The sequence below is a fragment of the Ochotona curzoniae genome, unplaced genomic scaffold (genome assembly GCF_017591425.1).
Source record: "Ochotona curzoniae isolate NIBS_2020 unplaced genomic scaffold, NIBS_Ocur_1.0 contig_2688, whole genome shotgun sequence".
NCBI classification, from domain to species: Eukaryota; Metazoa; Chordata; class Mammalia; order Lagomorpha; family Ochotonidae; genus Ochotona; species Ochotona curzoniae.
Genome location: NW_024465553.1, coordinates 37,461 through 52,469, shown reverse-complemented (window position 1 = coordinate 52,469; position 15,009 = coordinate 37,461). Strand labels below are relative to the sequence as shown.

Sequence of the window (15,009 nt, the reverse complement as noted above, 5' to 3'; positions counted from 1 at the left end):
CGGCTGAGGCTGCCCCTCTCCCAGCCCAGCTGGGGGAGGTGGCTGGGATACCTAGGCTAACCTGAATAAACCACCTTTATGCCTTAGCACCGAATTCAGACTTGATGATTATCTAGGGATTTCAAAAATCCGGCACAACATTTCCACTTAGCCCTTCATCTCTGTGCGACCTGCAGTGGACACAAAGGCACTCATGCCTCTGACAGTCCTATGGAGGGACGGCCCCAGAATGCTGTCTGAGTTGGGTCTTTTGGAGCTGCAGGACCCTGCGGGGGGGGGGAGTTTAATGTGTGGCCTGAGGCACCGTGGGTAATTACTACTACTACCAGTACCCACAGTGCCTCAGGCCAGCACAAATTCCACCTGTGTCAGTGCTGGCCCTGCTCTAGGCATTCAGAGGCTGCAGTCACGTGGAGTGGCTCAGCAGGAGTGCTCCAGCCGTTATCCCACAGAAGGAAGGAAGGAAGGAAAGGGTCTGCAAGTTGGGAGAGCCACATTAGACGCTGTTCTCTAGCTCCTTCCTGTCCTGGGCATGTGGGGAGGAGAAACCAGAAGCGGTGCCCCTGAAGACTAGGGCCCATCTGCACTGGAGTCTCCAGGCCGTGCCCTGGAGCTTTGGTCTGGCAGGGACCCAGGTCTCCAGGACCGCAGGCAGCTGGGGGCCACTGAGTCTGAGGCTGAGGCCTGGGCTGCCCTCGGGCCTGCTGTTCCCACTTGGGACTGATGCTGGTCCATGCAACTCAGGCCTAAGGCCTCCTCATTCAGGGAGGATGGTGGGTGAGTGACTCCCACGTATAAGCTCCAGACACTCGGGGAGCAGGCTTCTTGGGTGGGGTTGGAGTGGCTGTGAGCAGGTCAGTGGGCTTGTCTCTGAGGCACCCAGCACAACCCTGACTGCAAGGGACACAGTCTTGTTGGGCGAGGAGGCACTGCTGGACAGGGGGCTAGGATGCAGGGACATGGGGTGGGGAGAGATAGGTATGGGGCTTGACGGAAGACCATGCCTGGTGATCCTTATGTGAAGAGGGCAGGGAACTTGGATGCAGGGACATACAGAAGGGAGAATCAAGGCTGGGCAAGGGGACTGGGATGCAGGGGCATGGAGAGGGACACTGCCGAGGGCTCTAGAGAGGACCTTCCCCATTGATCCTTGTCTGGAGCAAGTAGTGGCTTGGCTTCAATTGTTGCGTTTCATGCTCTTGATGCTGCCTTGGCCAGGGTCTGAGGGCTTTGGTCTGGGCATTGGTGGATGGCCTTTTGCATGCCCCTGGGCTCCCTGGCTGTTGACTGCTGCCAGCCTGACCTTTATCAAGGGCCCTGTGGCCCACAGCAGCTCCTTGCAATGGCCCTGTGGCAGGCAGCCACCAGTGGGGTCCTGGTCATGGTGGACTCAGGCAGACTCCCTTAGTGTAAGTGTGCTCCTGCAGTTGGCTGTAAATGTTGTGGGACTCATGCCTGATTCCCTGGCTGCTCCCAACTCCTGAGAGACACTTTCTAGAAGCATCAGCTTTGGCTGGGGTGCTGGAGCAGAGGCTGGATGTGGAAGCCAGGGCTGGCACTGCCCTCTACAACCCTCTCAGTCCTCTCAGGAGAGCCCCGGGCTGGAAGAGATGCTGCAGCCGCTCTTTTGGTGACTTTGGGGCAGTTTTGGATGCAGCCTTTCCTAGAGTGGTAGTTCCAGCTTTACCCACAGTGATTCCTGGCTGCTCAGAATCTGTTTCAGGCCTTAGGGCTGCCTCAGAGCCTTGTGGTCTACTGGGTGGGGTCTCCTGTGGGGTGTGGCTGGTCCTGTGGCCCGGGCCTGGGTGCTGGGGGCCAAGGGGAGTTTTAGGTGTGGCCTGAGGCACTGTGTGCCCCAGCTACCAGCATAGTAACCACGGTGTTTCAAGCCAGCACAAATTCTACTGTAGCCTGCCACAGTGCAGCCCTGCACAGCGCTGTGGGGCCTGGTTTTCACAGGAGGGTCGCCTGTGGCAGGGGTGTGTGGGGAGGGGCCTGCTCCTTCTGTGCTGTGGACCCCAACGGCAGGCACTGCTCCCAGATCCCTGAGGCCTCTGGAGTTGGATCTTTCCCAGGGTGAGTTGTTTGGGGACAAACACCAATACAGAGACCCCTCAGTCTGGAGCTCTTCTCCTGAACTCCAGAAGCTTCCATTCCCTGTGCAGGCAGCATCTTTAGGAGCTTATGGCGTTGGGTGTAAATGTACCCATTGGAGTGGCAGCTATTCTGGCCTGTCTGGCTGGAGTTCTCCAGGCTGCCAGGGTGCTGTGTTCAGTCCCAGGGCAGTCTTGCCTGGGCCACTTGAGGTGTTCCACTGTGAGAGTGTCCCAGCAGAATGCCCCTCGTATCCCTCCCTCCAAAGCCCTGAGGCTGGAGGATGGGGGCTGTGGATTCAGGTGAGGATGAGTGCCTGGGACTTCCTTGGCTGGGTTTCTACCCTCTCACAGTTGCCACAACTGCCCCAGCTGCTCCCTGCACCTGCAGGTCCAGGGGACACAGAATGGGCCAGATGGTATGTGTGGCCAGGGCCCAGAGCAGGTTGGGTAGAAGAGGCCGTGGGTCATCTGATGTGTGTCTCCAACATCACATAGTGACCAAGCTTGTCACACACCTCACAGAGCTAAGCACAAGCTGATGTATGTGTCACATACCACACACAGAGCCGAGTATGAGCTGGTATGTGTGTCACATATCACGCAGTCAAAAGTGAGTGTGACCTGTCATGTGTCCCACATCTTACAGAGTCAAATGTGAATTGGTGTGTTATACACCACACAGACAAGAGTGTGAGCTGGTGTGTGTCCCACACGAAATATCTCACAGTTGACTGTAAGGTAGGTTTGCCCAAATCCTGCCATGCTCCTGCTATGTGCTAATGACAGCCCAGTCTCTCTCCAGTGCTTTCCCATTGGGAGCAGACAAGAGAGCAGAAATGAGAGCACACAGGTGAGCACCCTCCTTGTGCAGTTCCAGGGCTCCGGTAGAGGCTGGCCTGGGACCTAGGAACAGGAACTCAGCACAGCCCTTCTTCATTCCTCCCGGCCTTGGACATGTCGGGGCCCAGAGAGCGGCCACCCAGGGGAGCACAGCCCCTCTGTGTCGGGGGCTGGGCTTCTGGGTATGTGAGGGGTGTGGGACAGGAGGAGTAGATGCTGGCAGGGGTGGGAGATTGGTAGCTGCCTGGCCCCTGGAACTGCTGAGGACCTGGTGGGAAGGAGTGGGCTCAGCCCCTGATGGGGCAGCTTGTTTTAACTTGTTTTGACTGGGGCGGTGAGAACCAGTTCCCATAGGCACAGTGACAGAGGCCCTGACAATCTGGACTGTACTGCCTGGGCCCCTGGGTGGGATGCGGTTGGGAGAGGGCTGTCCCTAGGTTGAGGGTTGGAGCTTGGTTGAAGGTGCAAAGACCCACGGACCTTGGTCCCTCCCAGCCCTTCAGGGTGCTCAGCTGGAGCCCATGACCTGGGAGTCCTGGAGGATTTTTGTGCTGGGTGCAGCACTGTGGTAGCTACCATAACTACACAGTGGGTTAGCCCTTCATAAAATCCCACCTCTTCCTTCGCTGCCAAGACCAGAGCCCCTGACCTCCGGTCACCACTTTCTGGTCGACCTGCTAGCTTTCCACGAGAAATGCATTCCTTAACAAGAATCCATCTGGAGGGAGTCGTATGGAAAGTCTGTTTTTGCACTTGTTTTACGCTTCAGCAACTCGGCTTACTGGTGAAAGCTACGTCCCCATGACATTCCCTGTCCTGTTCTGTCGTCTGCTCTGCCACATGTGAAGCTGTCATGCTGCAGTACCCCGTTTTGCCTCAGGATGACGTCTGATTCGCGTCCAGTTTGGGGGTGCCCCAAATCCAAACTCATGCTAGCATGGGAGCCTGTCTTGCGCCAGCATTAGAGGATCAGGGCAGAACCTCCCAAGGTGGGGCTTTGGGGAGTGTTCAGTTTTGATTAGGTCGCACTGGCACAATGAGAAGAGGCCTAAGGGAGCAGAGAAGTTCTTGACCCTTCTGCTGCTGCTCCCCACCTCCTGCGGTGGGACTGGGAGCCTACAAACTGCCTGTCGAAGCTGACCTCCCCTGCTCTAAGTGGTCTCCTGCGCATATACACTGAAGGATGTGAGTGCTGGGGCGCATCCACGCATTCTTGAGCAGTGCTGCCGAGTTCATGGGACCCCTGGCCCACAGCAGGCCCTGGCTTCCTGTTTGTGGGCCAGCCGTCCTCCCACAGGCTTCCTGTTCTGTGGTTTCCACTCAGCATTCTGCACCAACCCTTGGGAACTGTCTTTAACTCCATCACTAGCAGCCACGAGGGCCCCACTGCAAAGGAGGAGGGATGGAGGCACCAGAGCATGCCTCCTGCGTCTGTGCTGGGCTCCCCTCCCATCGTCTCAGTGTCCTTCTTGGGCCCGGCTCTACCCTATGGCCTCAGCCTGTTCGCACCACACAGTGCAGACATGGCCCTGGGCCTGCCCTTGCCTCTGACTGTGCCCTATGGAAGCTCTGTGGGCAGAGGCAGGGTGGGGTTCACTAGGAGATGCACCCCGCCAGGTCTTGCTTCCTGGGTGCTGGGCCCCTCAGCCCTGAGAACACGTGCATGCGGCGAGGGACTTTTGGACTGGGGCTGTGCCACTGTGGTAGCCATAACTACTACAACTACTATAATATCCCACAGTGCCACATGCCCCTACAAAATCCCCACCCACATGCTCTTGGGAGTCTGCCTTTTACCAGGGGAGACAGCCATAGGTCTCTGCAAAGACTACTTGCCTATTCTCAGTGAGCACTGTGGCCCAGGTCTTGTCTAAGGGGGCTAGGTAATGAGAAACAAGCTCACCTTTTCCGAAGGCCCCCCTCCTTGACAACTGCCCTGCTGACCCTCAGGATCGTGGTTGGGTTAGGGTTAGACCTGCAAGACTCTGGGCCTCCTGGTTAGAGTTTCGCACTGTGTGCCACTCTTGCTGTCTGGCTGACCCTGGGTGGCTCCCTGCCTCCTTCCAATCACCAGACAGGCTGGCCCTGGGGACTCAGTGACCCTGACTCTGGTTTCTGTTCTATCTGTGGATACAAGATGGAGAACAATCACTTCCAGCCCCAGGGAGAGACAAATCTTCCCAGTTGCTGCCACAGTGGCTTGCATGGCTTGACCTCCATCTAGGTCACTCCAGCCCAGGTGCCTATATCCAGAGTGACAGCAGTGCTGCCTGGGACTCTCTGCCCTCCCGACAGGGTCAGGGAGGTACAGAGAGTTGGAGCCAGGTCTGTAGCCCTTCTGTGGGGTGGCTTGCTGTGGTCACTGTCCAGTGGGCTGTGCTGGTGGAGCCCAGGTTGAGCGCTGACTCTCACCGTCCAGGCAACTCAGACAGGTGGTTCCTTTTAGGATCTGTGGGTTGGTGGCTTCCTTCCCTTGGAGCATGAGGCCCACGTGGAAGTTGACGCATTCAGAAGAGTGATTTTGCCCCTTCCACAGGGGTGAGTGCATGGTTTCTGTCTTCAGTTACCATCTTTGGCTTGAGTGTTGTCCAGAATGAGCATGGTAGACATGAGCAGGCTTCTCTGGGACCATTGACAAGGAACGGTTTTGGCCTTTCCGTGGGGACACAGTGACAGCTTAGGGGAGTTGGGGAAGTGAGCAGTGTCTGAGGCTGCTGTGTTCCTGCTGGCCTTCCCAGGGAACACGTGCAGCCAGGTCAGGTGGACGGGGGCTTCTGAGTCTGCAGCTATGACTGAGAGCATGAGCAGGGAGCTGTAGGAGCACAAAACTGGAATATTCTTTGTGCACATACCTACTTGGACCCAGACTCTGGCAAACATTCTGTCTCTTGTGTATTGCCCAGAACCTTCCATCCTTATTTTTAAAAATCCTTTGAGAATTTTAAGGGTGTTGATTCAGAAATCGCAAAGATGTATTGGTATGTGAGGTGCTACACTGTGATGTGTTGCTGTGTGAAGTGCTGTCCTGTGCAGTGCTGGTGTGTGAGGTGCTGGTATGTGAGGTGTTGGTGTGTGAGGTGTTGGTGTGTGAGGGGCTGTCCTGTGAGGTGCTGGTATGTGAGGAGTTGGTGTGTGAGGTGCTGTCCTGTGAGGTATTGGTATATGAGGTGTTGTCCTGTGAGGTGTTGGTGTGTGAGGGCTGTCCTGTGAGGTGTTGGTATGTGAAGTGTTGGTAAGTGTGAAGGGCTGTCCTGTGAGGTGTTGCTGTGTGAGGCGCTTTCCTCTGAGGTGTTGGAATGTGAGGTGCTGTCCTGTGAGGTGCTGGTATGTGAGGTGATTGTGTGTGAAGGGCTGTCCTGTGAGGTGTTGCTGTGTGAGGCGCTTTCCTCTGAGGTGCTGGAATGTGAGGTGCTGGTGTGTGAGGTGTTGGTATGTGAGGAGTTGGTGTTTGAGGTGCTGTTATGTGAGGTGTTGGTGTGTAAGGGGCTGTCATGTGAGGTGATTGTGTGTGAGGTGCTGGTTTGTGAGGTGTTGTTGTGTGATGTGTTGGTGTGTGAGGGGCTGTCCTGTGAGGGGGTGGTGTATGAGGTGCTGTTATGTGAGGTGTTGGTGAGTGAGGGCTGTCCTGTGAGGTGTTGGTATGTGAGATGTTGGTAAGTGTGAAGGGCTGTCCTGTGAGGTGTTGCTGTGTGAGGCGCTTTCCTCTGAGGTGTTGGTATGTGAGGTGTTGGTGTGTAAGGTGCTGTCCTGTGAGGTGTTGGTGTGTGAGGTGCTGGTATGTGAGGTGATTGTGTGTGAGGTGCTGGTATGTGAGGTGATTGTGTGTGAGGTGCTGGTATGTGAGGTGATTGTGTGTGAGGTGCTGTTTTGTGAGGTGTTGATATGTGAGGTGTTGGTGTGTGAGGGGCTGACATGTGAAGTTCTGACTTGTGCAAGTTGCTGACCTGTGAAGTTTGTGAGATGCTGGAATGTGTGGGGGTGACTCTGGTGTGCTGCCCATGGAGTAGGCAAGGGACTGTTCTTTGTGAGGATCTGCCTGCCTTGTGGAGCTTTGGGGACTGTGTCTGGCGTGTGATGAGAGGTTTCTTGTTGAATCTTTGTAGCTCCTAAGCTCAGGGCCTGAGTACCCTTGGCTGCCATTCATGGAGGCTATGTCCTCAGTGCTATGTTCAAATGTTTGGCTGCTGTGCCAAGTAACAGTGTGGCTCGGCTGCCTTGACTGCTCTTCGCAGGATCATGACTGTCTACTTACAGAGACACTGCTAAATCAGATCCTTCTCACAGGACGCTGCCCTGAGCCCCGGGACTTGACATCCACGAGACTCCTGGTGAGACTGCTAGCCTCACCCTCTTCTCCATAGAGTCTCCTCAGATGATCCAAGGTTCATGTCTGTGAGACGCTTCCAGCTCTTCCTCAGCCTCGCAGGCCCCTGTGAGTGAGTGACGTGGTCCTGGATCCTGCTGCCCACTCCCTAGCAGATCTCCATGGGGCTGAACTCTGCTGCTCTCCTGACCCTCGTCTTGACTCAAGGTCTTGGTCCCTTGTCTGTGAAAGCATCTACACCAGCCAGGCCCCTCACTTCATCCAGTCAACATCCAATGTGGGGACCCTCCACTCTCCACTAGGCTGGTCACTGCCCTTTCCTGTGGCTCTTAGGGTGCTCCAGGCCTCTAACCCATTCACCCAAAGTTTCCAGCCCTGTACCCACCACCTGCCCAAGTCCCATTCTTGGCCCCTCCCAGCCAGGGACAAGAGGGGGAACCCAGCTCTGGCTCCATGGTCAGCACTTGCTGGACACAGGGAGTGTGTTCTTCTGACCACAGGACTGGCCAGATGCCCAGATCCCGTGTCTGCTACGGCTCCAAGCCCCTCCTCCCTTCACCCCTGTCAGCTGTGGTCCTCATGCAAACTGGTTGGTCCCCTGGATGTCTGTGTAGTTCCTAAGTTGTGCTCATCTTGCTTCCTGGGGTGGGCCCTTGTCCTGTGGCCCAGGAGGGACACTGTCTGCCACACAAGACATGTGCCTGCCGGGCAGCTGTGGCACTGGCTGTCATGGATGCCCTCACAGACACCTTGGTCGCACTCCTCCAGTTTGGCATGGGCCTGCAGGTCCTCCCCAGGGCTGGGACACTGAGATCTGCATGTCCATGTGAGGGCTGATGGGGAGGTAGCCAGCATTGCCCAGTGCGTGGTCTCTGTTGTGTATTTTCCTGGATCCACAGGCATCAATGAACTGCCAGGGGTCCTTAGTGAGCACAGCAGAGAGGCCCTGAGCACTGGACACACCTGGTGGCTGCTCCTGGCTCTGCTCCTGTTAGGTGGCCTTGGGACACAGCCCTTCCTACACTCTGCACAGTGAGAGGCCCCTCTGTGGAGCTGTAGGCTCCTTGCTGTGTCCGACTTGGTGGCTGTGGCATGAGTGAGGGGACCCAGGCCAGACCCAGCACCACACATCACAGCTGAAAAGAGGGGAACCAGGGCAGATCTAGCACGTCACATTACAGCTGACAGAAGGGGACCTGGGCCAGACGCAGCACCTCACATCATGTATAGGACACAAGGGGTTCTGGGCCAGATCCAGTACCTCACATCACAGCTGAAACAAGGGGAACCAGGGCAGACCCAGCATGTCACATGTAGGGTTAGGGTTAGGAGCCAACCCTCTCGTTGATGAAGCCAGGCTGCCTGCAGCAAAATGCAGCCCGATGCAGAGCTGACGGAGTCCTGTGAGGGTGATGAGCTGACTGTCTGAGACAGGCCCTGCCTCAGAAAAGGGCATTACTGACTAGATCATTGCTCACAGTGACTCCTCATTCATTGTCTACTAGGACTGTGGTTTCCAATGCAGAGAAGGGTCTGTCTTGGGAAGGTGTTGTTCTGAGGCAACGCGACCAGCAGGTGTCCTGGGGCGACAGTTAGAGTCTTGTGCTTCTGAATGTGACATTATGGGCTGTTTTTGACAAACACATTCTGTGCTGGGATCCCAGAGTCCCTTGCTTCATGAGGCAGCGTGTGGGGCCCTGGCTTTCTGAAGTTTGGGCCCATCCTCCCTGACAGCATGGGGCAGAGGAAGTTGTCTTCATCCCAGGCATCTTTGCACCTCCGCTGGTGGCACTGGTGATCCTTCAAGCACCTTTTACATGGTCACCCATCGCAGCAGTTTTGGGAAACTCAAGATTTGTTTTACAGATGCTGTGTGCTTCTGGCTATTTCATCATCTGTTCATCTGTGTACTTACCTAGGCCAGTCCAGGCTTCTGTGGACTCCCCCAAACTGTTTACATTTCTCTATGAACTTTTAGAATCCACCTCTGAACTCCTATGAGTGAATATTCTGTTGAGATGCTAATTTGGATTACATTGAATTTTTGAATGAATTAAACAACACTGCTACCATTAAAATGTGGAGTTGGTCCAGGATTTGGTTGCCGCTTGGGTCACCTGCATCCGGTTTCAGATTAAGATCTGGGCTCCAGGCTTCAGTCTGTCCCTGTTCTTGCCGGGGTGTGTGTGTGTGTGTATTTGTGTGTGTGTTTGCTGTGTGTGTGTGTGTGTGTGCACGCGCGCGGAGGGGGGGGGCTTTGAGGGTGCACCAGCAGAGGACGCTGCTGTTCTGCCTTGTTTTTTAATTATTTATTATTATTTTTTTTGAGATTTTTATTTTTATTTGAAAGTCAGATTTACAGAGAGAAGGAGAGACAGAGAGAATTTTCCTCTGCCTTTTGATTCACTTTCCCAAGTGGCTGCAACTGCCGGAGGTGAGCTGATCCGAAACCAGGAGCCAGGAGCTTCTCCCAGTTCTCCCATGTGGGCACAGGGAATCAAGACTTTGGGTCACCCTTGACTGCTTTCCCAGGCCACAAGCAGGAAGTTGAATGCACAGCTGGTACATGAGCCAGTGTCCAGATGGGCTCCTGGTGCATGCAAGGTGAGGACTTCAGCCACTAGGCTGAGCACTGAACCCTACTTGTCTCTTAAAAATACATCAAATAGAATAAACAAAGTTTTTAAAAATGAATTTTTCCAATGTATATCTCAGGGGAGCATTTCTTCGTTTATTCAAATCTCTCCAAACTATGTATTTTGTAGGTTTTCATTCACTGCTCTTTCTCAACTTTGTCAGATTCATTCTGGGTATTTTATGTCTGTCTATGCTACAACATAGCATACAAAAAGAATGGCATTGTTTCAAACTATTTTTAGGTCCCAGTGTTTCTTGCAATTGACACTCTTTTTTTAAAAAATTTTATTTTTATTGGAAAGGCAGATATACAGAGAGGAGAGATAGAGAGGAAGATTTTCCGTCCGATGTTTCACTCCCCAAATGAGCGCAATGGCCGATGCTTTGCCGATCCGAAGAAGGAGCCTCTTCTGGGTCTCCCACGCGGGTGCAGGGTCCCAAAGCTTTGGGCCGTCCTCGACTGCTTTCCCAGGCCACAGGCAAGGAGCTGGAAGGGAGGTGGGGCCGCCAGGCCAGCAATTGACACTCCTAAAAAAACGTTTGTTCTGTTTAGTTCACAGCAAAAATGACAGTAAGATACAGATATTCCCCTGAGACCCATCCAGACCTGACCCCACCCCCATGACACTTCTTGATTGGGTTCTAGAAATAACTGCAACTATGCATGACAAAACACTTCAAGCCTTCATGATTAAAATGTGACTAGCAGCAATGAGCAAGGAGGCCTTTTTTCTTTTTCTCATGACACACAGCATTTTAAAAGATAACTGGGATTTGTGAATAACCCATCCTTTCTGGGTCTGGGCCTGGGAAGCTAGGACATGCTCCTTGGCGTCCCTTTGCACGCTCAGGTCACGTGGTACATCAGTGAGGATGCCATCTGCCATCCACCCTAGGAGAGTTCCAGGGGACCCAGTAAGCCAAGTCACCTGTGCTCTCCATCAGACAGGCAAGAGCTACATTTCTGGAGGATTTTCAAGGACCCAGCTGAAAATCTGACATGTAGATTCTGAGATTGGAACAAAGGATAAGCAGCATTTGCTCTTACTCATCTTTACCTGTTTGACTGAGATTGCTTATGCAACTGAGCTTCTAGCCAGGCACCTTCACCAGTGAGCCTCATTAGAATAGAAAAATACGAAGCAAGGCCTGGTGTGACGCTTCAACAGGCTGATCCTCTCCCTGCAAGAGTGGGGATCTCAAATGGGAGCTGTAATGTGTCTGGCTGCTCCACTACCCCTCCAGCTCCCTGCTTATGGCCTGAGAAGATAGCAGAGGATGGCCCAAAGCCTTGGGATCCTGCAGCTGCGTGGGAGACCCAGAAGAGGCCCCTGCCCCAGGCTTCGGATCAGCTCAGCTCTAGCTGTTGTGGCCATTTGAGGAGTGAACAGGTGGGTGGAAGGTCTTCCTCTCTGTCTTTCCTTCCCTCTTCAAATCTGCCTTCCCAATAAAAATAAATAGATCTCAAAAAATGGAAAGGAAATTATGTTTACTACTTTGCTTAGTCTCTTCCTTTCTTTCAGTCTTTGTGAGAAAATCTAGATTCTGTTTTCAGAGTAATGGGGCCACCAGGGCAGGAAGGAACCGAAGGAGTCAGAGCAAACCACGCCCTTGTGCAGGAGCCTCACAAACGTCACGCAGGAACAAACCCAGAGCCAAAACTGGTCTCTGCAGACACCTGCTCCCTCTTCCCAGCGCTGCCGAGCTCTCCCGAGTGGAGGCCAACCGTGGGCTGCCTTCTTCTAGACACTGGGCAGCTAGCATCAAAGTCTCCCGGGTGGGCACTTGGCCAAAATCAAAGATAGCTATGGATGGTGTGCAAGGCCCTTTGACCCGAGCTGTCACAATGCCCAGGCCCACCCCTACCACGCCCTGCTTCTGTTACTCAATCTCTTGAGGCTGCTGGGAGCCTGGGGAGGCCCTTTGTCCTCTGTCAGTGTCCCCTGGCAGAGGAGACCACAGCAGAAGATTCAGACCTGGCTCTCCGAGGACCCTCTCTCTAACGCATCTGCTTGGACACGTATGTCTGAGCTGGACCATGGTGCTAGCAGTGGGATGGGTCACCCTCTTCCTGCTGGGGCTCTGGGTGCTCCTGGAAGCAGGCCTGTGCTCCCCTGGCCGCCCCATGTGGCACTACACTGAATCTGAGGTGGTGATTCCTAGGAAGGAGATGCACCCTGGCAAAGGTGTGGAGCTGCCAGGCTGGGTCTTCTACAGCCTGCACTTTGGGGGCCAAAGACATGTCATCCACCTTCGGAGCAAGAAATCTATTTGGCCCAGACACCTGCTAATTATGACCCAGGATGACCAAGGAGCCTTGCAGATGGACTACCCCTACATTCCAACGGACTGTTACTACTTTGGCTACTTGGAGGACATCCCTCTGTCCACTGCCACCATTGACACGTGCTATGGGGGCTTGGCAGGTATCATGAAGTTGGATGACCTGACCTATGAAATCAAACCCCTCCAGGACTCGCACACATTTGAACACGTTGTTTCTCAGGTAGTGACTGACTACAACAGTACAGGGCCAACCCCATCCGAAGAGGAAGAAAACAAAGACTCAGACCTCTTGCTCTCTGAGGTAAGCCACCTAGCAGCTCCCAGGTCCCAAGTTATGGTGTATCCTTCCCATCCATTCCGTTTCAAGAATCACATTCAAATTTCTCATGGCACGTTTCTGGTGCTCAACAGTAATATATCAGGAATTATAGAATTGTTACTGCGTACGTGGAGTGTTGTTGACAGCATTTTCAAAACAGTTTATGCTGGAGTTTATATTACTGCTCTAAACATATATAATATACAAGAACCAGTGATACCTTTCACTGATTTTACAATCCCAGACGGTCGAATCCACAATTATTATCGTCATAATTATTATAACATATTCCATCCGGATATATCCACATGGATGACACCACATGACCCCGAGAACATGATAGGATCAATTCTAAGATTCATGTGCACCAACAGTAACCTATGGTATCTTTCCTACCGAGGCAGACATTACCTACTATTAGCTATTATGATTTCACAGGCCCATATAAAAATGATGGGTATTGATTATGATAATCAATATTGTGCATGCTATAGAAGAACCACCTGTATAATGCACCCATCCTTGCAATTGACAGACACCTTCAGCAACTGTACCTTCACTCATATAAATTATGCAAGTGGGTTTACAGGCAATCCGTGCTTTTATTATCTGGACTACACTTACTACAATAAAACCCTGCTACAGGATCGCTGTGGCAACTACGAGGTGGAAGGAAACGAGCAATGTGACTGCGGCTCCTTTAAGCAGTGTTATGCCAATCCATGTTGTCAAAATGACTGTCGGTTCTCACCTGGAAGTGTTTGTAATAAAGCAAAATGCTGCACAAACTGCACCTACTCCCCTTCTGGAACTCTCTGCAGACCCATCATGAACACATGTGACCTTCCAGAATACTGCACCGGGTCCGCATTCACGTGCCCTGAAGATTTTTATGTTCAAGATGGAACACCGTGCACTGAGGAGGGCTACTGCTACCACGGGAACTGCAGTGACCCCAATATGCACTGCAAAGAGATCTTTGGCGAAGGTGCACATAATGGTCATGACAGCTGCTATGACGTGAACACCATAGGGTTCCGATTTGGCTTTTGTTCTAGACATTATCCGGGTTTGTATTTTCGTAGGTGTGCTCCGGAACACAAGAAGTGTGGGAGGCTGCAGTGCACCAATGTCAGCACTGTCCCCAAGCTGCAGGATCATGTTTCCTTCCACCAGACTATGTATGATAATGTCTACTGCTTCGGGTTAGATCGACACCGTGCAACAGGAGCCAGTGATGTTGGACACGTGAGAAGTGGCACTCCCTGTGCTGACGGGCTTTTCTGTATCAACTTCCAATGTAATGGGACAATGGCTGAACTGCAGTATGACTGCACCCCTGAGAAGTGCAGCTTCCGAGGAGTTTGCAACAATAGAAAGCACTGCCACTGCCATGTGGGCTGGAGTCCCCCACTGTGCCTCAGTACTGGTCCTGGTGGGAGTTCAGACAGCGGCCCTCCGCCCAGAAGAGTCCGTGAAATAAGAAGCAGCCTGGAACCGATCTACATTTGGAGAGTGATCCTTGGTCGTATTTGTGCTTTAATTTGTGCACTGCTCTTCGGGGTAGCCACAAACGTGCGAACCGTTAAAATTACCACGGTTAAACAACAAGAAATCCCTGAAAAACCTCAACCACAGTAAAGTGGCAGTTGGCCTCCGGACCCCTGTGCAAATGTAGAGACTGTGATAGGAACATCTGTGAGTCAGTGGGAGAAGCTACACTGTTCAGGATCATGTGCCCTGAAGGCTGCAGGGCACACAGGGGTCCTTCCTTCACCCAGGAGGAGATGGGAGGTCTGGATTTGTGTCACCAGTTCGCCCTGGTGGGTGCTGGTGCTCACCTGAAATAAACCTCCAAGACCTCATGCATTGTCTCCCGGGTCCTTCCATCAGCTCTCAGGAGTCCACAGGAGCCTGTCTGTGGAGGAGGAGAGTCAGAACAGCACCAGGGGCAATGCCTGTTGGCTGCCCCAGGATGATGAAAATATCCCTGTGTCCTTGTAGGGCACCTGCTTGACGTTTCCCTAACAGAGTGCCCCTGGGCTCTGTGTTTTCCCTGCTCCTCTTTCCTGAGTCAGAATGGGTTTAGCGCCATGCAGGACGAATCCCATGCAATGTCTGCCAACCACACACAGGAGTGGCTGTGAGCACTGGCACAGAGGATGGGGGCTCCCAGCAGGGACAGCACAGACGCCTCAGGGAGAGGCAGCCTGCTGGCAGGTTTGACTGCCACAACTGCTCTGGTGGGGTGGGAGGCAGCAGATGGCCAAGGTAAGAGGCCTTTGTACTTGGCCTCCTTGGTTGCCAGGCTCATGGTGCGCATGGCTGGGACAGTCTCGCCATGCGCAGTGCAGCTTCACGTGTGGTTTTTCCTCATTACCCTTCAGTGGGGTGAGTTCACCTCCAGTGCCTTCAAATCCCAGATGCCCCATGCCTTGTACCGCCTCTGTCTCACGTCCCACACTCTCGGCCCAGTCTTGTCTTCTGTTTGCCAAATCAATGGAGGA

At 53.3% G+C, this 15,009-nt stretch overlaps 1 gene segment (V, D, J or C); it reads right to left on the bottom strand.

Annotated features, from left to right (window-relative positions):
* LOC121152803 overlaps window positions 1-15,009 on the bottom strand; it is a 43,903-nt gene that overhangs the window by 26,260 nt on the left and 2,634 nt on the right. The window contains 1 exon segment of the C gene segment in view: window positions 4,640-4,672. Coding sequence covers window positions 4,640-4,672 — 33 coding nt within the window.